The 26,980-nt window shown below is 31.8% G+C and overlaps 1 protein-coding gene across 2 annotated transcripts in view; it reads left to right on the forward strand.

The window, feature by feature from the left end:
- The first annotated feature begins 6,590 nt into the window (after positions 1-6,590).
- LOC100869731 (uncharacterized) overlaps positions 6,591-26,980 on the forward strand; it is a 92,747-nt gene continuing 72,357 nt past the window's right edge. For both annotated transcript variants that reach the window (XM_086915811.1, XM_086915812.1), the window contains exons 1-2: positions 6,591-6,806; positions 19,577-19,715. In XM_086915811.1, the coding sequence (XP_086771937.1) occupies positions 6,642-6,806; positions 19,577-19,715 (304 nt within the window). In that variant the 5' untranslated portion in view covers positions 6,591-6,641. The remainder of the gene's footprint in view (positions 6,807-19,576; positions 19,716-26,980) is intronic.

Here is a 26,980-nt window from a genome sequence, read left to right on the forward strand (position 1 = left end):
TTTTCGCGTTGCACAACAAGTGTTCGATCAATTATAATCCACTTACCAACGAAAAGATTAAATTCCATTCATTGAAAATATTCCATTCATTTGTTAACAAAACTATCCATATTTTCCAATAGATACATAAATATCCAGAAACCAAATCACTAAAATTTTAATTTCAATTCAATTTATCCTCGATGCATCGTCGCAACGATGCAATAGATGGACGGCCATCTTAGAATATGCAGAAGAAAATGGCCACGACTCGTTGGTTCCAAGAGGATCTAAACTCTCGACTGAATAAACAACACTGAAACTCAACGTCTCTCTCTTTCTCCCTTCCCTATTTTCTACGCTTTTGCGCTTCTGCATCTCTTTTCTTCGAAACTCTGGAATAGAAATTCGGTGCTGTCTCACAGCTTGACCCGCGAAAACGGCAGGATGCACTTGAAATAAGAGGTTAGAGGGAGGATGAAATCGTGGCGCAGCCGGAAAATACGCTCGCGATAAATGTACCGCCCTATGTATTTACATCTTGCCTGGCAGGTTTATGGTTGAACGGAAACAGAAATATACACGGCACACCCTAGCAGAAATGGTTGAACGTTCTGCTCGTTCGTCTAGTTCCCTGGATGCGTTTTTAGTTTAGGTTTTTTTATTATACCGTGATTGATGGTTTGATTTTCCGAATTTCCAGATTTTTCTCTCTCGTCAAACGAAAAGTTGTGGCGAGAGTGATACAAGGATTTAGGAAGAGTCATTGATACATCACAAGTTGTTTATTGGATCCCAATTTTAAAAGTAAAAGTTCTTGAAATAATTGATTTCGTGTCTCAAATAACAATTATTATTTTAAAGCTTCAAAGAATTCTATGTGGTTTAATTTGGATCGAATAGAATATTTTATAGTGATTTATAAAAAGAAAATTATTTTCTGAATGTATTCTGTATCTTGAACATCAGATTTCAGAAAAATATGTAGAAGCGATGTCGAGCGATTCTATTTTAGTCTTCATATAACTTTTTAAATTCATAGAACTCTTCTTTTTTAATAATATATTTGAATTCATTTCATCTATTTAAAATTTTCCTTTTTTTTTTTTTTCTTTTACACATGAAAGTACAATTTCATAGAAATTCTTCAATCCAAACAATGGAAATAACTGACAAATGTTACAGATTCCGTTGGATATTACGTTAATTTTCACGAAACCACGCATCTGTCTCGAAAAGTCAAATTATACACGTGGACACGTGGAACCTTTCCGGTTGTCGTCTTAACGTCGAATACGTGATTCGAATAGCGAATACCATTCAACATCGACGAACTCAAATACGTGACGTAGGTTGCGTTGCATCGGGTGCATTTTGAGGATGCAGTGTACTACAATGGCCACACTATGTAAAATATTTTTGCCCAACTATCGTTGATCCAAGTATATTATATTCCAAAATTCAGAATCACAGAAAGAATCAGAGTGCGATCGATACGTGTGATCTCATGCGCATTCTATTGCGTGCTAAGGAATAGAAGTATAAATTCGATATATATAAATGGTTAAATGTGTATAAATAGAGATTACAATGTGAACGTGATTTTATATATAGTTTTGATATATAGAATTTAATTCTAAGAAGTCGTAAAAGGAATTTCGACAAACGATTATAAGTGGAATGTTTATTTTATTTGTTATGATAGCTGTATGAAACGTGTATTTCATTTTTGAAATAAAGATAAAAGATAATAATTTGAAATATTGAAATATTTCAATTATTTTGTTAATTCTTATTCTGAAAATAAAATATAAAGTTTTATGTTCGGATGAAATATATTATTTTCAGATTATTTTTTATTGAAGTTAATACTTTCAAATAACAACGAGACAATTCATATTTCTAATATAAATTATTTTAAGAAAGGTTGTCCCAATTTCAACAAAAAATTATTTTAATTTAATCTCTTTTTAATATAAAATTAAAATTAAACATGCTTGCAAACAGAGAAATAGGATCGTTCGTTATTAAAAGTTTTCCATTTGAATATCTTCGATTTTATTCCTGTTTGAGCATTTCAATTTTATAGATCTTTTTTTTATCGAGAAATCGAAAAAAGAAATTGAACACTAAAAGAAGAGAAACGTAGTGGACAGTTTTCACATCGAGATCAAGTGGAATCATTAATTTCCAAGCATCGAGCGAAATAAAAGTCTGGAGTTAAAAGCATTACGAGATGCTTTGGGGAAAAATTTACAAAGGCACATTTTGTACTGTAGAAATTTATTTTAAGAGTGGCTACATGCTATCGACAGTATAAAGTAATGATCACTTCAAAGAGAGCTTAATCCTCTCGATTCTTTTTTGCTAGTTTATTCGACTGTTCATCGATACTTCTTTTCCACTAATTTTAATATATCTAATATCTGTTCTATCTCTTTACTGTTATTTATTTTCTATTTGTAATTTCTTTTTCAATACATAATAATTCAATTTTTAAATATCATTGAATTAATATTATTCCGATTAATTTTATACATTATTATTATTTTTTATGATTACTAGCATAATATAAAATAGAAAAAATTTCAAGCTTGGAAAGAAAGAAGCAAAAGAAAGATAATTTCAGAACTTTTTGTGTTGGAATAAAACGAAACAAAGAATAGCGAGATTAAAATCTTTAAAAAGTGTGGGCATTGTTCGTTGTTGCTTGTTTTCCTGCTTTTATTAATCGTAATGTCGAAATAGGAAAGAAAAAAAGAAGAAATAGTTTGGTATAAGTGGTTGTTTGAAAAGAGCACGAGAATGAATTCCTTTGTGTGGTTATTTAAAATTCTCGAAAATATGAAAATTGCACGTTCCCTCATAAAGTATTCTCTAAGACTATCGTAAAAAGGGAAACGAATATGCGATATTAAAGAAGTATGTAGCCACTTGAGGCGGAAATCGTGGATAAGACAAAATTGCGCAAACAGCTAAAAATATATTTTCAGATATACCAGAAGCTCTACCTCCTTAAAAAAAAAAAAAGAAATTCCTACAAATGAATTTATTACACATTTAAAATTTTTAAACACAATACTAATTACATAAAATAGATAAGAAAGATAAAAATTGCAAATAAAACGTAACGAATTCTAAAATCCAATAATCCTTTCTCTTTATAGCAACAATTATAATTTATAATTTTCTATTTTGATATAACTTTTTAAAAACGTTAAAGAATATCGAATCCTTTTCGAAACTAGGAAAAATATAAACGAAATACTCATCAAATCAAGATAAAATAAACGGATAAATAAAATGACAAATTCGAAATTCCCTTGAAAACAAAGATTCCTCGTCAATCGTTCGAACGTTGTCCAAGATAAATCCTCGAAGATGGATCGCGATCGCGTAGGGCAGAAAAGCGATTCCATGGGCGGGCCACGTTCGTCTGCGGCTTTCGCCCTACGAATACGGTATCTTTCACGTGTCCGATCTTTCCTCCATCCCCTTGGCACACTTGTAAAGAGCGTGTGGAGTTAATGAGACGGAAGAACGAGCGGCGCGATATTGCAAGTTTGAGAAATGGCCTCATAAAGGCGTTACACCGCCGTTGAAACTCGAGGCGAAGCATGGCCAAGGATTGAAACGTTCACGGGACAAAAAATCGCTGTCATGAGCTCGCCAGAGACGTACGATCGCGCTTCGCGTAATTACACGTTGGTAATCTCGCCGAGGTTTACAACGTGTATTAAAAAAGTAAACGGGCGATGTGGTAGCGCATTGGAAGTCGTTGATCCTTGCTTTTAGCTTTGGCGGAGCGAAACCCAGTGATTTGTGAGTCGAGATGTGGTTTTTGCAATTTATGTCTAGGGAATTATTCGGGATATATGAGTATTGTATTCTGAACGAAGGAATTGTGAATAGATGTTTAAAAGTAGTAATTGAGAAATATTTGTTTCAGGGATGGAAAGTTAAAGTGGATTAATTTATGAGTGTGAGATTTTTTTTTTTTTGCAATTCACGTTTAGAGAATTATTTAGAGTATATAGGTGTATATACATGTATCACTTCTGGATGAAGAAATTATGAGCGGAAACTTAAACTTTTATAACTCGAGAAATATCAATTTTATTTTGTGGTGGAAAGTTTTAGAAATTGGAAACTTAATCTTAGTAAAATCCTTGAACGTAGAAATTCAAGCTAAAAAATTTGCATTGAATATCCCAAATTTAAACTTCTAAATCTTCGAATTCATAAATTTTAATCCAGAAACTTGGACTTCTAACGTTAAAACGATTCCCTTCAATTCCAAATATCAAAATCAAAGGTGTAACCACGAACTTTTCGACATTTAACAAAATGAAATGCACTAATTGCACCAACCTGGATTATTTTCATCCATGCTGGAAACTATTCTCTCGATAATCTTTCCAAAGTCTCTCCATTCGAAACTTGTTAACGACACGTTGTCTGCGCAAGGATCGCAAGTCGACAAAAATCATCTCGTAATTTATTCCGACGTCGGCGCAATTAGACGTTCGACAGCAACGAAATTTACTTTTCTCCCGCATAAACGAAATTACCGTTTCGAGAGGCGTCGTGGAACGAGCGATATCCACGTTTCACCGCAACTTCGCCAACCTTTCGCGAAGCAACGGCAACAAGAGGGAGAGAGGGGCGGTAGAAGGATGGCGGATGATGTTCCTCGAGAGCACTCGTCTGGATCCTATCGTGAATTATCGGGTTCGCTGGTTCGACCTCGATCTCCATCGGATCTCATCCTCCATAGCCGAAAACCCAGCAAATTTCGCACGTCTGCTCGCCCCTTTCATGTGGTCCACGCGAGAATTCCGCAAGCAATCAGAAAATTTCCTCGCATCTCCCCTGTTTCCTCCGCTCAATTAAGAGAGGGTCTATTATAAGTTGTGTAAAAGTTGTGAGCGTGGCTTTCTAGGTATTTGAATAGTCCTTTTAAATGGTCGGTTTCATGTTATCAAATCTATAATTTACGTATAATATTTTTGTAATATTTTTTGAAATAACGATTAATTTCCTATATATAAACACGATCGATTTTAATATTTTGAATATTGAAGAATGGAGATTGATTGAATTTAATTTTTTTGTGAAAATATTTTGTCGAGAGCAGATATATAAAAAATGATGATGTGCAGTATTGATAAAATCGAGAAGAAATTTTTGGAAAATCTCTATCTTACTTTTTAATATTATTATGACGGTGGAACGTATTATTAACAAAAGTTTTTCTATTTTTTTTTTTCATGCATTTCCCTTGGACCTTGGAATTCCATTGATTGTTCCTGACAACTTTGGTGATGATGGTGGTGATCGCAACAATGACACCTTTAACAATCCGCATGGTAACAACGACACGCTGATTAACTCTGGTGATGGTGACCACGATAACACGGTGGCTTGTCGTACTGATGGTGACCACAATGCCTGGTACACCGTGGTGACGGTGACAACAATGACACGTTAATAAATCATGGTGATGGTGACCGCATTGGCATGCTAACAAACCACGTTCACTGCGGCCACACTAACGTTTTGTTGGACATCTTGTTGGACCAACGACTTAATCGCTCCTCGTAATGTATCCTTTAAACGCTTTTTAAATATGCCACGTTTCATATTATTTCGCCTAATTTCTTTAATTCTTTCTACTCTCGTTTGTCAATCACCAATTTTTCTATCGTTGTGCTTATTTTAAATAAATACAAATTCATTTTGGACTACAAAATCTCATTATTCAAAATTTTCCAAATTTACATCTTCTGTTCTTTATTAAACATCATTGAAACACGATTCTTCCAAATATACTCTTAAAATTCATCGTTCCATAAATAACTGTAAAACAAATCGACACCTTTCTCGCCACCTTTCATCGATGAAACATGGTAACGTGTGCGGTTCCCTACGCAAACTTGCCATCGAATTCCGCAAACGTGTTGTTCCTCCCTACTCTCGTGTATCTCGCGTGTAAACGAAACGACACCGCTTTCGCGGATGTCATCGATACATCGTCGCTCAACCGATCCTCGATTGATCCACTCGTTAATTACCGCGAATCCCCCGAAACTGATCACCATTGCGGCGACACTGTTACGGGTCATCGATCGATTCACGTTTCTCGCGCTTCCTTCCTTCCGGTTCTCCCTCTGAATTTCGCCTCTCTTCCGCACCATCTATCCCTCGCTCCTGTATTTGTTCACTCGACACTTTCATCCCTCGCTCTATTTTTCCTTTTCCTTTTTATTCATTTATCTATTTATTTCTATTGAAATATCGCGTAACGTGCTCTCTTTCGTTTCACGCTTATTTTTAACCTTCTTTTCGCTTCGTATTGCGACGATTATGAACACTTTGATACTCGGTATCACTGCTGCTACTGTGTATTAATCAATATGATCAAATGACAATTCAATGTGAATTCAATATATTCATCTTCGATTGAATTGTTTTTTTTTTTTTTTTTTAATATTTTGTTTTTATTATTCATTAATTTTAATTTTTGCCAATTCAATTTCGCTTATGTTTTTGTTACGTTCTAAATTTTCGCTTGAATCTTATAAATTGCGATTTTTAACACAACAGCCTTGTTATTAGGCACTTTGAAGACCTACCAGCGAGCAGCCTGCGACGAGGAGTCAATGACGCTCAAGTGTCCACTAGGTACCACCATCTCCATCGTTCTGGCTCAATATGGAAGAGCAGGACCAAATGGTACTGACAGATGCAATACTTATTCAGAACCATCGATGTATCTCGGGGACAGACAAACGAATCAGACTTGCATCTGGCCGCAATCGTTGCAGGTATGTGTCTAGAAAACAATTACTCAATAATTTATATATTCTTTTTCACAATCTTGATGAAAATATTACCTTTCACGAGAAGGAAAGACAATCTTTTCTTTATAATTTGTTTTAACAGATATGATGAATAAATTGGATATTGAAGAAGAAAAAAAAAGAAAGAAATTTAGTAGAATTCCATTTATATGAACTTCAGGAAACATAAATAATTCGTATCATTTTCGTATAATAAAATCCATTATTTTAAAGTTTAATCGTGTTCAATCCTTTGTCATGTTTTTTCTTGTTCATAGCAAACATTCATAAAATTGAAGTGATACTAGATACTAATTCAGATAATAATAATTCTTGGCAGAAGTTATTCAATCACTCTTTAAAATCTAGGTTTTTCCTTCGATATCTGAGAAAAAATTTTATTATTTATTTCGTAATTATTTATAATTGCAATTTTTCTGAAATCTCTTTTATACATCCTGTATAGAATAAATTAATCCTTTTAATTTAAAATGTATTATTATATTGATGGAAATAAACAAGAAAAACATTCAGTATAAAAATCAACTTCGACACGAATTTATCTATTATATTTTTTCCATATTCGTGAAACTTTGCAAAGCACTAAGAGTAGAGACGTCGTAAAGAAAAGATTCGGTCTCTCGAAGTTTCTTCTGAAAGAGTTTCTTCGTGAAACTTTTTTCTTATATTTATTAGATCCTTGCGAAATCCTGATTTCTAATTCGGTAGAAAGACGATTGCATTGACACTCAAGATCTTTTTCCAGAAGAAGAAATCAAGGCGGAAATAATCGTAAATCGAATCCACTTTGATCGGTTAACCATTTCAACCCTCGTAACTTGGGCTTAGCTCTCGTGGCCTTGCATCCTTGCAAAGATTTCCAGCAAAAAGAAACCCTTTCAACTTTGGGATTTCGTTTCAGATTTTAGTGACTTTGTATATCCCTGCCGTTGAGTTTCGACGTTTTCTTTACATCTTATTTCTTCTCCCCTTTCGTTGATCGCTTTCTTCGATGTATCGAGAATTTCTTAGATTGATTTCGTGACGAATTATACTTGGTTCAAGTGTTTTTCTTAGGTCTTTAGCGTGGTTTTTAGCGTGGTGTGATGTAATGAGTAGGCAAAGAAGTGAGTTTGGAGGAGAGAAGGGTAAAGAAATCGAGGACAGGAAGAAAGAAGTTGAAAAGAAGAGATTAAAAAAAATCAAGGATTTGTAAATATCTTGACAAACGACAGAGTAGGATATTCGTGGTATGGAAGTAAAAGTATAAATTTTTTAACAAAATGCATTTTAAAAAATAAAGCACAATAATCCTAGATTTATTTTCTATGAAGGATAAAATTTTAATTATTCCATAACTTTGTTTTCAATAAATAATATTTTTAAAAGAGTACCGACTTTATTAAACAATTTATCGTTTTTCTCGAATTTCATCATGCTTAAAATGATCTGTTGCAAAAGTATGAACAAGATATGGTTGCAGCAGAAGATGAATCTCATTTTCAGGAGAAGTTTGTTACAGTAAGTTAATATTGGAGAATGAATATCACGGAAGAATCCCAAGAATTCGACGTATAATTACTTCTCGTTATCTTGTTTTATGTCGTAAACACTCCATTTTCATCGCGAAGTCAACAATATCTTGATCGCTTTGTTTACGGAAATGCGCAATAACTACTTTTAAAGTTTTTAAGACCATTCTGTGACAGGAACATTTGCAATTTTTAAATTGGATATATCTCGTCCCTTCTTCGAAACAATCCCTGCAAACAATTTTTTTGTAAGAATATATATTTATATTCCTTGCACTTCTCAAGATTAACGAAATAAATTTCTATCATACGTTACGTGTAAACATTTCGTGTTCGCGGGAAGATCTGCGATTTCAGGCTGCATTTTCTTCGATCTCGAGTAAGTTGGTCGGCAACAAACTCGACGAAACAGCGGAGTGTCGTTTTCAGGTCAGTTGTTATTATCTTTTCGAACGTGTATTTTAAATGACGGCCATCTCCTTGCCACCTCCTTCGTCCAATTTGACTCCGCTCTGTTTCACTCGCGACGAGGCTCACGATTCCACGATTTCCCACTGAATTTCCACGGAAAACGAATCGCCTCTAATTTCGACACCTTAATCGACCACTTTTCGCGAATCGAAATAAAATTAGAATCTTTGCAATCGTATAACTTTTATTTAATTATTCAATCCAAGTTAAATATAATTTTATCTTTTATTTATTTATTTGTACGACTTGAACACGTATCGAGATCAAAAATTCTCGGATACTGATTTTCGTTGGAAAGCAATTGTAAAACTTGATGAAAAATGCAACGAAATTTAAAATGGTTGTGTGTATCGATGACGTACAGGTATGCGAAAGAAAAACTAAATTCATGGAAATCTTCATGATGATATGCGTCAGCTATAGAATTAGTAAGAAATTTCCATAAGGCACGTTGCATCATCAATCTTGAATATATTAATTTGACATATTACGACAGATAAGATATAATTATATTGATGAAAAAGAAATTTTGTTGTTGTTCATTTTATATAAAATAAAAGATAAAATTGAAATTAAAGAAGAAATTTTGATATGAAGGAAGAGATTATTTCGATTATTTGTTGGAGCAATCTCTTTTCGCTAGAATGATTTTGGATGGAAATTATAAAATTTTCGCGGTTATCCCATTACAAGGGCGTAATTTGTAGGTTGGTTAGGATAACAGAGATTAGCAAGACGAAACAGAACGCCAGGTTTTGCAGTCGCTTGCAAAATCCTGTTTGTTTCCGTGCAATTAACTGCAACGTGGAACGAATTTCGCGTGAGGGTTTGCGGCTGCATTCGATTTGCGACGTTGATTAGGGTAAATTATGCAGAGTATATTAGTACCGTGTAATTATCGAAGGTTTGTCGAGTTGGTAATGATTTGCGTTAGACTTTGGAAAAACTGCATACGATCTATCGTATACGATGTAATATCTTTTCGTTATGAAGATAATGAAAGTAAATTTCATCTTTGAAGGAAAAAAGAAAATATCTTTGTATATTCTTTTTTTATATACTATATATATTATATAGAATTAAAAAGTTTGTTAATTCGTACAATTTCCTTTTCGTCTCATTCACACACACACACACACAATAGACGATAAGTTATCGATGAAACTACAATGGAAATTCATACTGTGATATCCAATGGTCAGGAAAGTGGTATGAGGATTTCGTATTACACGTTTCCATTGCTCTGGAAACCAGCCATTGTGTGTGATTCTTACGTGGCGAAGAAACTAAATAAAATTGCTCCTTTTATTTTATCAATGATCTTTTTCTCTTTCGCACCATTACTATTAAATATATTCTCTTTTTTTTTTTTTTTTTTAGGAAAAATATCTTAAATTGTTATTTTGCTCATCAAAACATTTTTATTTTCACTTTCAACATTATATTAATACATTTATCGATATGTTTGAAGAACATTTCTTACTAAATAAAAAATTATAGATATTATTATTTGATATATATCTGATATCACTTTTTAACTTTTATAACTCTTCTTATGATAATTCTCAAGGATTCTCAAAAAAAAAATTATTCATCAAAAAAGTGACGAATGAAATCATCCTAATTTATCATCATTTAATACCAACCCTTAATCCAAAATTTCCAAGTTATCAAAAATTTAAGAATCTCATTTCAAAAGATATCATATGACGATATATCGGGAAAATATCAATTCACGTGCAGCTCTGCGCTGGAAACACGGGAAACAATCTTTTCCTAGGCTTTCACCGCCACCCACTTAGTATAATGTGATCACCCCGAGGAACCACGATCAAGTTCATTTACGTTTTTCAACGTAAGCTTATCGGAAATGGAATATGAAAATGTTGCATATAATAGCATGGTGGTAAGAGGAGGGCGCGGTGCTCGAACGCGTGGCACCGCGCCAAATACGCTCGTTATTCCGATCGTCCTGATAATATTTATTATTGCGGATCCAGGCAACTGCGGAAACATCGTTTAGATTTATCGAACCACCATCAGCGAAACAATTCTGTCGCTTTATTACGAACAAAAAAAAAAAAATTTCTTTTTCATCCTTCATTGATTAAGAGCGATGATGATTCTCTTTTCTGGGGACAAACGTTAAACGGTGGGGAATGTGAAGAGGAGCAAGGATTAAGAGTTGCAATTTCGAGGCGTTAAAAATCTTAACGGGATCGCGCAACCCTTAAAAAATTAAAACTCTTAACTACACTTTTCGAGTAACTTTTTAAGATAATAGGATTTTATGGAAAATTATAACAAAGGAGAAACTTTTGATTTCTTTTTCTTTGGAGTTAATCTTTGGTATTAACGTTGCATCAAGTGCATAAGTTATGCTATTAACGAGAATTGAATATAATCGAACGATCGTGGTTTGAGAAGGAAAATACTTTTTGTTGAGGTATTTGCATGTTAATTTGAAACTTAGAACGAGATTTCTTCCCTTTGAACCCGTGTGATCGATCGAACCAAAGAGTTTTCCCAATCACCAACGTCATTACTTCATCGACTTCCGCTGAAACTTTAAATTCTTTAATTAAATCGGAATAATTTTCGACAACCCTATTCCTATGTTTAATCCTGGTATAACAACCATCGACACGCTATTTCTACGATTTTTCCAAGTCTCCTCGAGAAGTTTCGCGTTTCCCAGTAAATGAGATTTGGCAAACTTTTAAAATTCTTAAGATAGATCGTGTTTCTTAACAACTTGAATTGTTTGATCAACTATAACTTCTTTGTAAAGCGTTCTCACTCTTTAAAATAGAACAATTAATTCTATAATTGGATCAAATAATTTGAATCTTTTTCGAAAAATTAGTATTAATTTTTTGAATAATGCGATCAATAAAATTTGCAACTATTAAATCAGAAGATCGTCGTCGTCGTTTTCAATATTCTCATCACCATGTATAAAGTGTTTTTGATCTGTAAAATAAAGGAAGCGTTAAAAAAAATCTTGGAAAACATTTATCCAATGCAAATTGGCTCTTTAACACTGTTTGGAAAATCGATTTAATTGGAATACCGATTGTCGAGATCGTAAGATTCGACAGCGTGAAGATTAAGCCGTAATGATCGACTTCTTGTTGCCTCTGATTCCCTCAAGAGACCTCTTCTCCGGCCTTTTGAAGCGTCGACTCGTACTACTAGTTTCAAGTCTTGTAAAATATTTGTTGGAAAGATGGAAACTCTGAGAAATGACTGGCAAAGCGTAAATTTAATCTTGAAGTTTAAGAATACTGATGAGTCGAAGTTTCTTTTGAGAAAATACGTATTGGATTTTTTGGCATTTTTCACATGTGATACGTATGTATCATTTCAAAGAATTTTTACAGAAAGAAATTTTTATAGAAACAAAAAGAATATGCGAGATATTGATTATTTTAATTATATCAATTAATCCAATTTATTAATGTAATAAATAACTATTTCGATGAAACATATTTATGAGATGAAAATTAATATTTAAAACATTATTTCTTACCTCAATCTCAAATACAATTTCCACATTTTGTATTATTCCAAGCATTCCCTTACATCGATCTAACATTTTTTACGCAAAATTACCTCAGAATTACTCAGAAAATCCATATCCACGATATTGATCCATTCTTCCGGAAGGATCCGCGTGAAAATCGCCGATCATCGGCCACGTTTTGATCCCGTGGCATTAAGGGCAAACGTGTGCAGTAAACGTTACACCTTATCGGGACCTGTCCGTTCAAACTCCATTTCATGCCGAAAGAAAGCAAAAAAAAAAAAAAAAAAAAAAAAAAGAAATAACGGTCAGTTATTCGCATTATTCAATCCTGCGTAGATGGAGAAAGAGGAAAAAGATATGGCTCGATTCTCACGTGCATATAACTATAAACCATAAACTATAAAGATAAACGATTGGGTCTATCGCGATTCTAGAATCGTACTTTCGAAAAACAAAAAAAAATATTCATATTACAGTATTTCATTATTTTTTTCCCCCTTTCTTCTCATTTTTTCGTCTTTTTGGACGTAGATCTCCATTGCCATATTTCATTCTTCTTTCATTCTTTTCTTTCTTTATCTCTCATTTTCGCATTTCTGGGATGTAGATCTCCACGAAACACGTTGAATTCACGATGGATTAAAAATTCGAGTTGATCGAATGCTGGACTTCGCTCGAAAATTTCGGAGGAAAGATTGAATTCCTTTCCCTTCTCCGGCTGGGCGGTGGCTGTTTCGTTTCTTTTCATTTTCGGGTTGAAATATACGGTAGGTTCGCCGCGTGATACAAATGCGATCGTAAACCGCGATGGAGAAAAGGCCGGGTCCTGATATATGAACGGAATCGAAAATCTTCGACGAACGTGCTTCCCTTTGTTCCTTTATTCGTGCCTTCCCAACGATGGGTTCGTTTGAAAGGGGTTCATTGTGACTTAGCTACTCCTCGAGAAAAACTCGATAGGATATTTCAATCTGATCGGTTTAATTTCTGCTCGAGCTCTGTATTTTAACGAGATTTAGTTTCTCTCTTTTTTTTTTTTTTGTTATTTTCGATACAAAAGAATGAAAAGTTTATGGATCGAGAAATTAATTAATATTCTTTATTTACGGAGGATTCAGAAGTTGATCAATTCTAAATTGTATTTTTTGAAAATCATTTAAGTAGTTTAAAAATCGTTTCATTTAAATATTTAGTGATTTTAATTGAATTATTGATATTTTTTGAATTATATAAATCATTTTGGTGTATGAAAATATATATTAAAAAGTATTAGAAGATTTAGTAATTAATAAAAGAAATAAAAAAAGAATAAAATTTTGACGAGATATAATAGCACAATAGTCAGATCAATGCTTTAATTTTTATTGGAATATGATTTAATTTTTATTAATTCTCGATGAATTTTTAAAAAAATAGAATAAAATCAATCAGAATTTGCAAAATTTATAGAAAAATTCTCTTAATAATGAATAAAAGTAATTAACAATTCTTTGTTATTAATATGGAAATCTCATATTGATATCTCATATTTCATGATGAATAAATTTCTGAACATTTCCATATATCTATATTTAAAATTAATATAAATAAAATTTAATCATATGAAATATTATCTTTTTATTCATTAATATAGCTATAAAGGATACACATTTATGAATTAAATTTTATCAAACATACAATTTAATCCTTATGAAAAAAATTCAATTAAAAACGATATCATTTCGATGATCATACTTAAGCTTTAAACATATCAACTTTATTATTTTTCACACCAATAATAAAATTGTATCTCTCCCTGTTGTTAATTAATTAATTAATTAATTTCTCTTCGGTATATCAATATACCATTTATAGGAAACAAATCACAGGAAAATTTTCAATATACTTCTCGAAGAGATGCAATAATCTGTCTCATCCAACAAAAGTGATCTCATTACACGATAACGAGGAGGTACACGCGGTATCGCATACTGAAACTTGTGTAGCAATTTCTAGCGATAATGCATAGGCTATTCATCGTGTGAAAAGACCAGGTACGTCGTCAATGTCCCTAACGAATCGCTGTCGAAGGAGATCCTATGGATTTACGAATTGCTGACCAAGCTTGTGCAAAACTTGTTTATCATAGTGTTCTCCACCCTTGTCGAAACTGCAAACTAAAGCAAGTCAAACTGCACCTTGTAATTTCATTTCTATTCTTTTTAATATGAATGTTTTTTTAATAAAATTTGGATTCGTGCAGTATCCAAATATTATATTTCCATGGTATTTGTATTTTTTAATTTCAAACAATTTTTTAAACTCTTCATCTTTGCTGATTAAAAAGATATATAAAGTAGAAAAATCAAATTTCTATTTTATTCATTCTCGAGTAAAGAAATTAATGGAAATAAAAATTGAAAAATGGAAAATATATATTAACTTGCACTCGACTCCCTTATATGACAATGGGACATCAGCACGTTAAATGATTCGTTGAGACCATGGTAGTAGGTAAATGGTCGAAATCCTGTTGAGTTATGCAAAGCGGATTATATAAAATTAATTGGTACGGACAGTCACCCAATTTAGTTGTTCAAATCTACACGATTTACGCAAATTATTAGCGGCTGATGTATTTCAACTTTATCCGCCACGTTTCAAGTATTAGTAAAATATCTGTTAACGTTTCTGTTAGGAGAATAATTTTCGTTAATCATGAACGTTCGTTTGGAACGTAATGTTTACCGACGAAACAATTTGTGCATTATTTCTCAATAATACAACTAACAACAAACATTCAATTATTTGCATTTCATTCCATTTGATTTTGGAATAAATCCTCGAAACAACTCTTCAATATATCAAATTTCATATTTGTCGAAAAATTTTATATTAATCGTACAAATATATTGATATACGAGACATTTAATGCATGATAGAATTATTCCTGTACTTGTTCTAAAAAAGAAAAAAGAATAAAGATTAGTAAATTTGATAATATTTCCATTTCATAATTCCACTTATATCCAAAATATATCCACCTTTTTTTTATATGAAGAATAATTACGCTAATTAATCCTCTAAATATTATATAGAAAATTGAAAATAACTTTAACTACTTTAACTACTCAATATCTCAATTTTACAAACATCAAATTGTACACAATTTTATTGAAACTTTCCTGAGATTTATCATTTTTAACAAATTTCATAATTTCAATTACAAACAATCGGATTTCATCCTCACGTTTACGTACACACACTGTCAAAAACGACAAATAATCCACTCAAACTTCCGCTCAACTTCCACTACTACGGAAACTCGCCCCAAAATCGGTGTAATATCCAGCAGATTAAAAACGGAAATTCGACATCAGCAGCCGGAACGATTTTCGTCAGATACCAGAAGCTCTCGTTGGTTCCGTTGATATCCTGTTTCCGGGACGAACGGAGGAACGAGCGTATCGTTAATCGAGGAATTAATGGACCAACGGGTAAGCGTTGGAGCGTGTAAGATCGGGTTGGCTGTGTGACGAAAGAGGGGGTTGGTTTCTGGTTAGGAAACGGGCCGAATACGTGATCATCGATGCACACCTCTGGAAATCGATTTCTCCCACGAGACGTTCTCTCATTTGTACGTGAAACGCGTAGAAACAAATTGAGAATTGAAGACTCGATAATTAAATGCGTGCCGGCGAATCAGAGATGGGCAAAATTTTAATAATTGAAGTTATTTCAATAAGTTACTTCCACAATTTATTGTTCAAAGCATCGAATAATCGTAAATAGTTATAATGTTGAACGGCTGAGATTATACGAAGAATGGATCAATGAATAAATAATAAGGAATATTAAATAATTTAGTATTTGATATAGAAATTAAATTTCTAAATGAAAGCAAAATCTCTTGAATATTTTTAAAACAAAATTTTCAATAAATTGAAATTTTTAAGGTTTCGAAATTCTAAATAACACAGAAATTGCAATGAAACAGCGAGAATATTATTTTTTTTTCGCGTGCTACAATATTCGATATTCTATACAGAAAATATTTATATCCAAATTTTTTAATTAATTTTTTGTTTTAGATTGTCAAATGCATTAATTAATTTTTAAATAAAATATAATATAATCAATTAATTAAATGAAATAGAAATAAAATCAACGAAAATCTTCAAAATAATATTGTCTTTAAAATTTACCTGAAATTCGAATTTCACCAAAAAATTTCTGACGCAAAATTAAGTGGCAATCTTAATATAACTAGAGCAGTGGAGTTGGGGACCACGGTTAACCTCGCAATTTTTCGCCCTTCCATACCTCCCTGTTTTTTTATTTTTACCCCGGCAATTGCAATAACCGCCAAAGAGAGACACAACATTAATTTCGACTAGACTTCAAAGCGGTTCTGAGACTGTATTGTACAAGGCCGTGGTTCGCGATGCAACTCGACTGCTCTCCTCTTTTCACCTTTGTCAACCCCCATTCCCTTTCCACCCTTGTCCAATCCTCACCCCATTCACTCTCTTCTTCGAATGACACGGTGCATCTCAACAAAAAGGGAACTAACGATGGAATAAAGAAGGAAAGGGGAACGCGTCTTCAATGACATCGTCCATCCTCGATTTTCTATCCCCATTTTTTGTCAATAGTCTTGGAATGTGATGCTCGAGATCGGTTAACAAATCGTGTAGAACGATACTAATGAAAAATCGGACGAAAAGAATTGAATAAAACAATGAAAAGAATCGAAGAAATTTTATTCGTAGGAATTTTGAAAATTATAGAAAAAGTATATTGTAATTTAATACTTTGAATATCTGATTGAATATTTAGCAGATGAAATGATTCTCTGTTTTTAACATTGCAGTTCGTATATTCGGACATGTAAAAAAATATTTCCAGAAATACATATGTATTGCAGGAAATATTTGAAATCGATAGGATTAATTACGAAAAAGAATTGGACCATATTCAAAGCTATTGAAATGGGAAAAAAAGAAGTCACATTAATTTGAAACCAATACATGTCGATTGAAATCTTTTCTGTAATCTTTGCTTCGTATCGATACTCCCTGTTATCTCTATTATCGAAAATATCGACGAATGGTATATACATATGATTCCAATTTTTTCTTTTGTGGTTTCATTTTATGAATATATGTAATAATATATATCAATAAGCTTGAAGAGAATAATAGCTTAATATAGAAAAAAATAGGTCGTGAAAAATCATAAGAATTTCAAACATCATTGAAGTTTCCTCGCATCTTAAATGCTTCAACGTTGAAATGCTATATATCCAAGGAACAGATATAGATTTGAAACGAAATGCGATTTTAAAAGCATATTTATTCTTATTTCCAAACTGATATGCATAAGAAATCGTTCTCTTTTGATATATTCTCATATTCGATGAATTTTCAATAATACTTTTTATCGAAACTAGGTTAGATTTTATTATATACAAAATAAAGCATTCTTATAAATAGATAGAAGTGATCAAGATGAATTATCAAGGTGGTTTAATATAATATAAGAAAATATTATTCTTTGATAATATAGAGTCGCTCAAATAGCTTCTAATACAATTGTATCACTTGATTTTCTGAATCTATCCTTATCATTGAAATCTATCCTTATAAATGATTCCTAAATTTTTATTTAATATTTCTTCAACAGACATCAATTGTTTGTTCCATACAAAAACAAATATATCACTGGATTCATTTTTTCATAAAATCATTCATTCATTATCTTGCACAAAATGATGCTCAAAATCCTATAAATGATAAACGTATTAACTGTTGAATCATAAAGAAAATATTCAATGTAATAATTCAGTTCACCGATTGATTCTTATATAAGACATATTTGTGTACTCTAAACCATTATAATATTCAAAGAAACACGGACATTGATGATTCAAGCACGACATTATAAAATTACAAGCATAATTAACACCAGAAATCGTCACATTGAACATTTTCACTCTCATCGATTCGATTTATCACACGCATATCCCAACCGGAAAATTAACTCGAATTACGGTATAATTAATCGAAGGAAATTGCAATTATATATTACGGATGATGCACGATTTCAATAAAGTATCTAGTCATTTATGTAAACCAGCATAGATCCCGATGATTTCTGTCCCGAACGTTTATTCGTCGCGCCCTTTGCACACGATGAAACAAAATTTATCATTATGAACACGAGATTAAAACATATTGCCGTTAATATCGAACAAGTAAATTTGTCGTTGTGCTTAAACACGGCTTTATGAAGGACGTGTTCGCGATATTCGATGGCACGTCGCGAAATATGCAATCACACACCGATAAATTACGTGTTTTGATAATGTCACATCGTTGGTTCTAAAAATGTGTCAATATTAGCATCAGTATAATTGTCAATATAATTTCCGTTGATACGTGTGCATCGCATCAAAGGATCGTATAATTCTCGTCACTGAAACGATTCTAGAAAAATAGAAGAGTAAAGAGGGATGAAAATGCATTAAAATATATTACCAGGAAATCATATTTTTGAAATTTTATCATTGCTTCGATTAATCTTGTTTTTTTATCATATTCTTCTTTATTCATTTTATTTAAACGTTCATATAATTTATGAACAGATAAAGATCAAAATCACTTTAAAATTAACAAAAGAAACATAGAACAATTTGGAGTAAATTAATAGTTAGAATTCTTATTATTGCACGAAACATTGAGGAGATTTTCGAAGAGATTCAGGTTATAATGAATCTACTCCGAGTTACTATTCACAGTAGATTATTTTTGATTAATTGTTTTAAAATCCATCGACGTCTCTTGTCACTGAGATTCAAATTTTGTGATAATTGATGAGAAGATATATATATATATATACATATATCTGAAAGTATAAATTTTGACAAGAGATAATCGATTAGAGGGAAAGAAAATATCTCTTTAATAATATTTTAATCAATACAACGAATAAGAAAATACTCAGATAAAAAAAGTGTAAAAATAAAATCATGTATCTACTCTAATATATCTCAATTATATTTATTGAATCAAGGAAACTTAGAATCATTGTGTCAGTCAAAAATTCCCTTTTCCTATAAATTAATATATTTTGGTCAAATATCAAGAATAACTTTCTCATAGTAACAATATTTTAGTTTTCTTAGATTAAGCTCGAATCGAATCTTATCGTAAAGTGAGCGGGTCGTCTGAATGACGCGTTAGTACTCACTGTTGCAGACGGTGGTGGAAGTATGTCACAAGAAGAGGCAATGCAAGTTCAACACCAGTCCGAAAACCTTTCAGGGCGATCCGTGTCCTGGATTGCCGAAATACATCGAAGTCGCCTATCAATGCCGTCCTTGTAAGTAATCTTTTTTCTCTTTCTATTTTTTCTATAACTCTCGATTACTTTTTCTTTCCTTATCTTTCTCCCTCCAATATTTTCAAACTGGTATTTTTGCTTGTATGATACTTTATTAAAAAATATGCAATACAATTCGTATAATATCTTAATAAAATAATAATTTAAGAAGTAATTAATCTTTCAGTCAATTGATACGAAATTGTTGTGTTTATTAAGTGACAATTGTAAGTAGAAATAACCAGTGTTGATCAGGCAGTATAGTTAGAGTACACTCTTTAACACAAACTCTCATATGTTTCATTTCATTTTATTTCACTTCAGTTCAAAATGAACTTCACATTTCGTATTTTTCAACAACATTTCGTATTTTATCTTATATATTGTAAATATTTTTTTCGTATCCATCGTATTTTCATTCGTTTCACATCTTTCTTGATCCAAACTGTATGATATATTATTATAACGTCGTGACAATAGATGTAACGACATCTTCAAAGCTTTCAACGAGCGGTATTCACGTTTTAAGATATATGATCGATACACTTATATCCGTGCATGCGCTATTTATTTCAATAAGGAAGAAAGTGCACTCAACGCTTGCTCGATGCATTGAAATGATACGCTTACAAAAAGATTCAATTTGCGAAGAAACTCACATTGTTGTGGTGAAAGCGTGAGATTGAATTCAACCACGTGAGAAAAAAGAATTGTTCTCTTGTATAAAATATATCGATTACAAGATAAGTTTGTAATAATATATTTTAGGAAATACATCCTGGGATGAGTAAATCTAAAAATGATTAATTTATTCTTAATAATACGCTTTTCTTGCGATTTAACATATTCACAAATTTACTTCTAATCGATTATTCGATTAAAAAAGAATTTGGTTTCGATAATCAATATTCTTCATTGTATCATATAATTTATATAAAAATTATATTCTATTAATTTCAAACGTAAAAATTCTATTGTAAATAGCGAATAATCTCTTGAAAAATTATTCTTAAGCAAAAAATAAACAATAAATAATAAAAAATATATTATAAAAATAATAAAAATTTTATCGATACATATTCGTGATCTTTCAATGTGTGAAATTCAGAATACGTCTTTATTTATCTTTAATTCGCACAACTCATCGGTCGAGGTGTTCTCACGCTGCGCAAAGCATCGCGAAAAAGCTTGAACCGATGACGAATATAGCGAAAAAGTATTACTGTAAGAATGGTCAAGAGCATCCGCGCGAACGTAACTGAAGACCCGTTTTCAAGAAGAGGTCGTTTCTCCTCGCAGCACTTATCGATGCCGTTTTTACGGCCACGTCGAACATTAGCCCAGTTGAACGTGAAAAGCACGGATATCGATGTAGCTTCGGAAGATTCTTTGCTCGTATTACGAGAAAATGCTGGAAAATGGAGAAAAATTCTGGCCGGTCGTTCTGCTGATGAACGTCCTCGTTTTCGATCGTGGTTTGTCTTGGAAAATGTACTCGTGAACATAATAGAATGTTAAACTTCTTTCACTTTTTGTTTTAGATACAATGAAAAGTATTACATCTTACACGAATTCAATAAGAATTAATTAATTGTGTTAGCGAAACTAACGATAATTTCATTTTAAACGAAACATTGTGAATATATCATGATTGGATCAATTATAGAACAATTCTTTTTATTAATGGAATATCTTTTCGAAGGGATAAAATTAACTCTTAAAGTTTCAGTATTATTTATAATTTTGATAGAGCAAAATATGTATACAAAACGATGAGAATATAATAAAAATTTGAGAATTAGATTAAAAAATTCTTTTGTCTTTTTGCATTATGGAAAAGCGATTTCTTTCGTGATCTGCGATAAAATGGCGAAACAATTATAACGTACGAGCAAGAGAATAATGCGAAGAGAATAATTCGTCGTAGAAATTTAATGCAAGTTGCGGTTTCATTCAAGATTTGAGTGAATGCTGCATAAATACAGTATTCCTTGAACTTTGAATCATACTATCTACAACTTGCTAAAAGTTATCTTGTCTTGATTAAGTTACGCATAACTTTGATGCAATTCAAATATTACAACGTTCCATTAAACATTTGGTTAAACGTTTCTCGTTTTACGTATAATAACTACAAGTTTCGTGTTTTAATATACATATTTCGCTATTTGAGATAGAACATTGTAATATTAATGTTTCATGAAATATGAACAGTTATATGAATGTTAAACGTGAAATAAAGGATATAGAATGTACGCGATGTATTATGAATTATGACACACGATATGGAGAACTCCCTTCCTTTTATATTTTGTTAAAATACAGAATTTCATTATATATATTTTTATAATAAATTTGTTAAAAATATGATCAATTTATTAGATTGGTATTTTTGATAAATTCAAAATATGTGTTGTGAAATATAATATAATTGAAACATGAATAAATTCCATGATGTTTGGAATTTCTTCTCAAGGTATATGTTGCTACGGAATTTGTAACAAATTTACATGTTATAATTGGTCTCAGTAAATATAGGAATTTTGAATACACGTTATTAGAGATTTTAGAATTTCGCGCGGTATGTAGCTTTATTGAATTTCGCCTTACACCATTGAATAACTTGAATCGGCAACTTTATTAAATTGTATGGAATTTTGAAATACTAACCGACCGGCACAACTTGCATTCATCAATATTTCGCATGTCAGTTTTTATTTTCCTTTTTTAAATATATTTCATTTTCCACAATTTACATTATGGAAACATTAAAATATCAATTAAAAAGCTAGAAAAAAAGATTCAATTAACTTTTTCATCCCATAATTTCATCCTCTTTCTTTCTACAATTCTACAATTCCTAATTCAAAATACAATATATTCCACAATTTCATTTTTTCACCAAACCTTTTTATTTCGTCAAAGTATAATCAACTTTTGCATTCTGCAATCCCATTATCCAATCATCTTTTTCCTTTCCCAATTCACCAAAAATTCCTCTTCGTTCTCCATTTGATCCATTTTAATCAAAATTCTAGTAATCAACGAGCGAAAAACTCCTTCCATCCGGATATGGTTAATATCGTTAAACAACGAGATGAGCGTATCAAACGACATCCATAGAAACACGTAAAAGAAAAGAATTAGTGCGTCCTCCGACAAAAATTACTTGAAGCTTGTTACTGCAACAGGTTGTCGCCAACGTGCATATTGTGAATGCACGGATCCGTATGCCCTCGTTTCTACGCCGTTAATACACATACTTTACAGAACTGGTGTAATAAACATGCCTTCCCTTCAGTTTTACGTTCTCGCCACGTGGAACCGCGATATTTCATTTACCTAAGATCCTGAACACACGAACGACGTTCCAGTCGATACGTGGCCATTTATTAACGGTGCCCTGTTAAAGCTTGGCAGTTTTCCAATTTCGTGAAGTTTCTAGACGTTGCACCAGCTATGACCCGGTGTATGTATAAATTGTTAAAGATCGTGAAATCAATTTCGACATGGTATGGATTGTGAAAGAATTAGAAAACTTTAAATTTTTCAATTTCCATCTCAATGGCCATTTTATCATGTGTACGTATGATACACGTCTTATGGTTAACAATATAACGCCGTATGTCGATCATGGCAAGCGTCGATTGTAACGCTGTGACTTGGACAAACGCGTATTACATCGTATTATTCGCAACATAGAAACGGTATAGTAAGCGATATCGCGTCATATATGTGGCCATGAAGGCGACATTCAGTGGACAAACGGTTTGGTTCAAGCAAACAGACCTCGATCGATCGTCGTAGACGTGGCAAATGCCACTTGAATCGTGATGTTCGATCAATAGGATCCGGAGAAATTCGAAAGGAGGATACATTTAAGACGTTCACGAATTTTGCTCAAATGGAATTCCAATTTGCAGGAGAAAATTTACACAGGATGAAATTTGATTCGATTAATTTCTTAAACGTTGTTTCTCAAAAATCTAAATGGAATGTAAAAAAGTATCAAGTTAATTCAAATTATATTTTATCTATATTATAATATTCGAAGAATGAATTCTATATTTCTATTTAAGTATCATTTCTTTAATAATATTCATAATAATTTTATTTTGCATAAATATCTGCAGTCTAATGATTACGTACAAACAATCCAGTAGTACAAGTCAGAAATAATTCAGTCATCTTTAATATCAACGCCATAGTTGAAGGAACAATTATAATTAATATCGAAAGTTAAATAAAAGATCATATTGTCATATAAAAGATACACAAAATAAAAGAGAAAGAAATAAACATGGTTCAATTATTACAACGATTGAGCATTATTATTTTTCAAATAGATCAAGATCTATCGTAAAAGTTTCTAGATTCGAATGAATTAATGATACGCAATTGAGATCTGACGATCTAAAATTACACGTTACATATTGTGAGCGTGCAAATTATTTCAGTCAAATTAATTTTGTTGCACTCGACATCCTGCATTGTCGTTTAATTAAATAAATGACAGCGAACAGAAGTGTTTCGCTCGCTTGTGATTGCATCTGTCACCGACCGAATTATCATTTAAGTTTAATTATCCGAGAATCGGATTACTCATCCTTCATTGAAGAAAAATCTATAATACCTGTACTTAATGCGTTTATATGTAATATAACACACGTCTGATTCAGAATTGGATTTATAGTTGATAATTTTAATGTACACGTGGATTTATAGTTCATATTTGTAACTAGATCTTTTTTAACAGTTGAGCCACATCTGCTCATCCTCCTCATTTTTCTCTATTTTATTAAAATCCTATTTTAAAAATCCGCCATGTAGGTCACATGAAATTGTAATTCTACAAAGATTAAAACTTACGATGAAGAAAGAAAGAGATTAAAGACAAAGCTAGAAAGTTGTGTTATATTTAATGCAACAGTGAGAAAACTTGGATGGAAATTTGTGACCAAGTAAAAAAATTTTGTTGGTAAACGAGAAACAATTTGTTTAAGAATGATCGATATAATTGGTAATAAAAAATTGTTTGCAATGTTAAAGAGAATCTCTATTGTTATCGAATTTTTTAAAATTTATTTCTATCAAATGTATGTCGCTCGACCTGAAAGAAAAATAATGAATTGTTACAAAAATAAAATTCATAAAAATATTTCATTCAAATGAAAATTGCTACATTTTCTATTAAAAAAATAATTAGTAAGTTCAATTATTACTCTTGTTATTACTTTACTTAAATTGCCGTCCCATATACTCTTTTAACAATATAAAAGTCTTCATTCTCCCATTATATTTGACATCAATTTGAAAATATATTTTATTCTTCTTTTCTTTTTTTGTTTTTTCTCATAAAATTACTTGAAATCAGCACAGTAACAGTACATTATTTATACAATAGATTTATTTACTTAAAATAAAGATTCAACGAATCATTCACGATTTTAAAGGAGAAAAAAAAATATTATATTTTTGTTTCAATTAAATAAATCAAACAATGATAATAATTCTTATTATCCTTCCGTTTTATTCGTCGAATATTCCGGTAAAATATCAAAAATCAAATTTATTACGGCGCGCATTATACCGATCACGAACACTAGATCTCAAGCTGAGATTCATCAATCATAGGACAAAGCGACGGCGTTTAAACGACGGTGAAACGTCGTCGACTCGACCGCAAAGAAAAACGAATTAGTCAAATGGAGCACGTTTGGCTAATGACGCCAAGTGCAATAAGTAGCACGTGTGTAGTCGCATAGATTTGCGGCTGACACGTGAGGCGTCGCCTGCTTTTGGCACGCAATGTGACACGTGTAACGTGTATTTGTCTTGTTGATTCATCGCGTTCGAATTACCATTTTATTCTCTACCTTCTTACGATTACTTTCGCGCCAATTTGTCAGCAACTTTGTTTCCGTTCAATTAACACGCGCTTGAAATTAATTCTTATGATAATGATATATGCATCTATATATATATCTACTTTCGTGTTAATTTGTTTTCAAGTTTATTAAAATCATTTTAATCTTTTTAATTTTTAACTTTTCGAATCATTCACATACAAATCATTGTCTTAATCTAAAAAAATTTTATTCAATGTCATTGAAGATACAATAAGTATCTCAAGATTTACCCCTTCAAATAGAGATTGATCCTGCTCCATCTGGTCTCTATTAGCGACGTCATTGGATATCTGGACGGTAGTCACAGCTATAGACATAACAGAACACACATAAAAATTCGAGATGCCAACAAAAGTGGGTCGATCGAAGAGCTAGCTTGTTGAAAAAGCTTTATGCTGGGTCTATTGTCGTCTCGAGTGCTGAAAGAATTGCCTCTTATATCCACATCTTTGCGTCTTTTTTGCGTTTTTTTTTTTAATCAATTAAAGTTTCAAACTGGACGTTTCGAAAAATTGTCCAATGAACGAGTTTTCTTCCTGCTTTTTTACAAAATTTCACGAATCATTGTGTACCTTCTATCTTTGATGAATCTCGTTAGTTGCTCGATCAATTACTTCGATCATTCGAATGGCTATTAAAAATTTAAAATATTTAAAATTTATGTATGTAATTTTATGACTCTTACATTTAATTTTGAAGATTATCTTCTAGTTTTTCAACAATAAGTTCTGTTTCATAGCGTTTTCGCTTCCTAATCACACCAATCATATCGTGCTTTAGTTATCGTAATAAGTTCGTGCTCGTGTTATTAATTAGAAACCATAGCTTCATAATAGCCATGCTCGATTCAGTAATAATTATGCGAGTTTCGAGCATAATTCTGAGCATGGTCGTAACGTTGCATCAAAATTATTTATTTTATTAAAAATTTGTTAATATATTTATAGAAAGTTTATGTTTATAGAAAATTTTATTTTGATTAGATTTATTTTCGAATATCTCTTGTAAATTTAATCAAATTCATGAGTGGCAACATACACTTGAAATTGGGAAGTCATTTTGTAACCCACAAATTTACGGATATTACTTTCGAAATACCCGGCAAAGGAAGTCCCTCGAGAAATAGGATTATTATTAGGGACATACTAGCCTAAGTCCATTCGCACATAAGAGAAGGGTCAGCAGTTTAACCAGCAGAGTCACTAAAATATTATTATTGCATTACAAGTATCACATTGTAGCATAAGTAGCACTTATCTCAAGAACGCATTATCAGATTATTTAGCACTGTTGGTACTATCTGTAACTATACATATAAAATTCACAACAAAATGTATGTTATTACGTATAAATGAA

The sequence above is a fragment of the Apis florea genome, unplaced genomic scaffold (assembly GCF_048593485.1).
Source record: "Apis florea isolate Af1SG1 unplaced genomic scaffold, ASM4859348v1 contig_3797_pilon, whole genome shotgun sequence".
NCBI classification, from domain to species: Eukaryota; Metazoa; Arthropoda; class Insecta; order Hymenoptera; family Apidae; genus Apis; species Apis florea.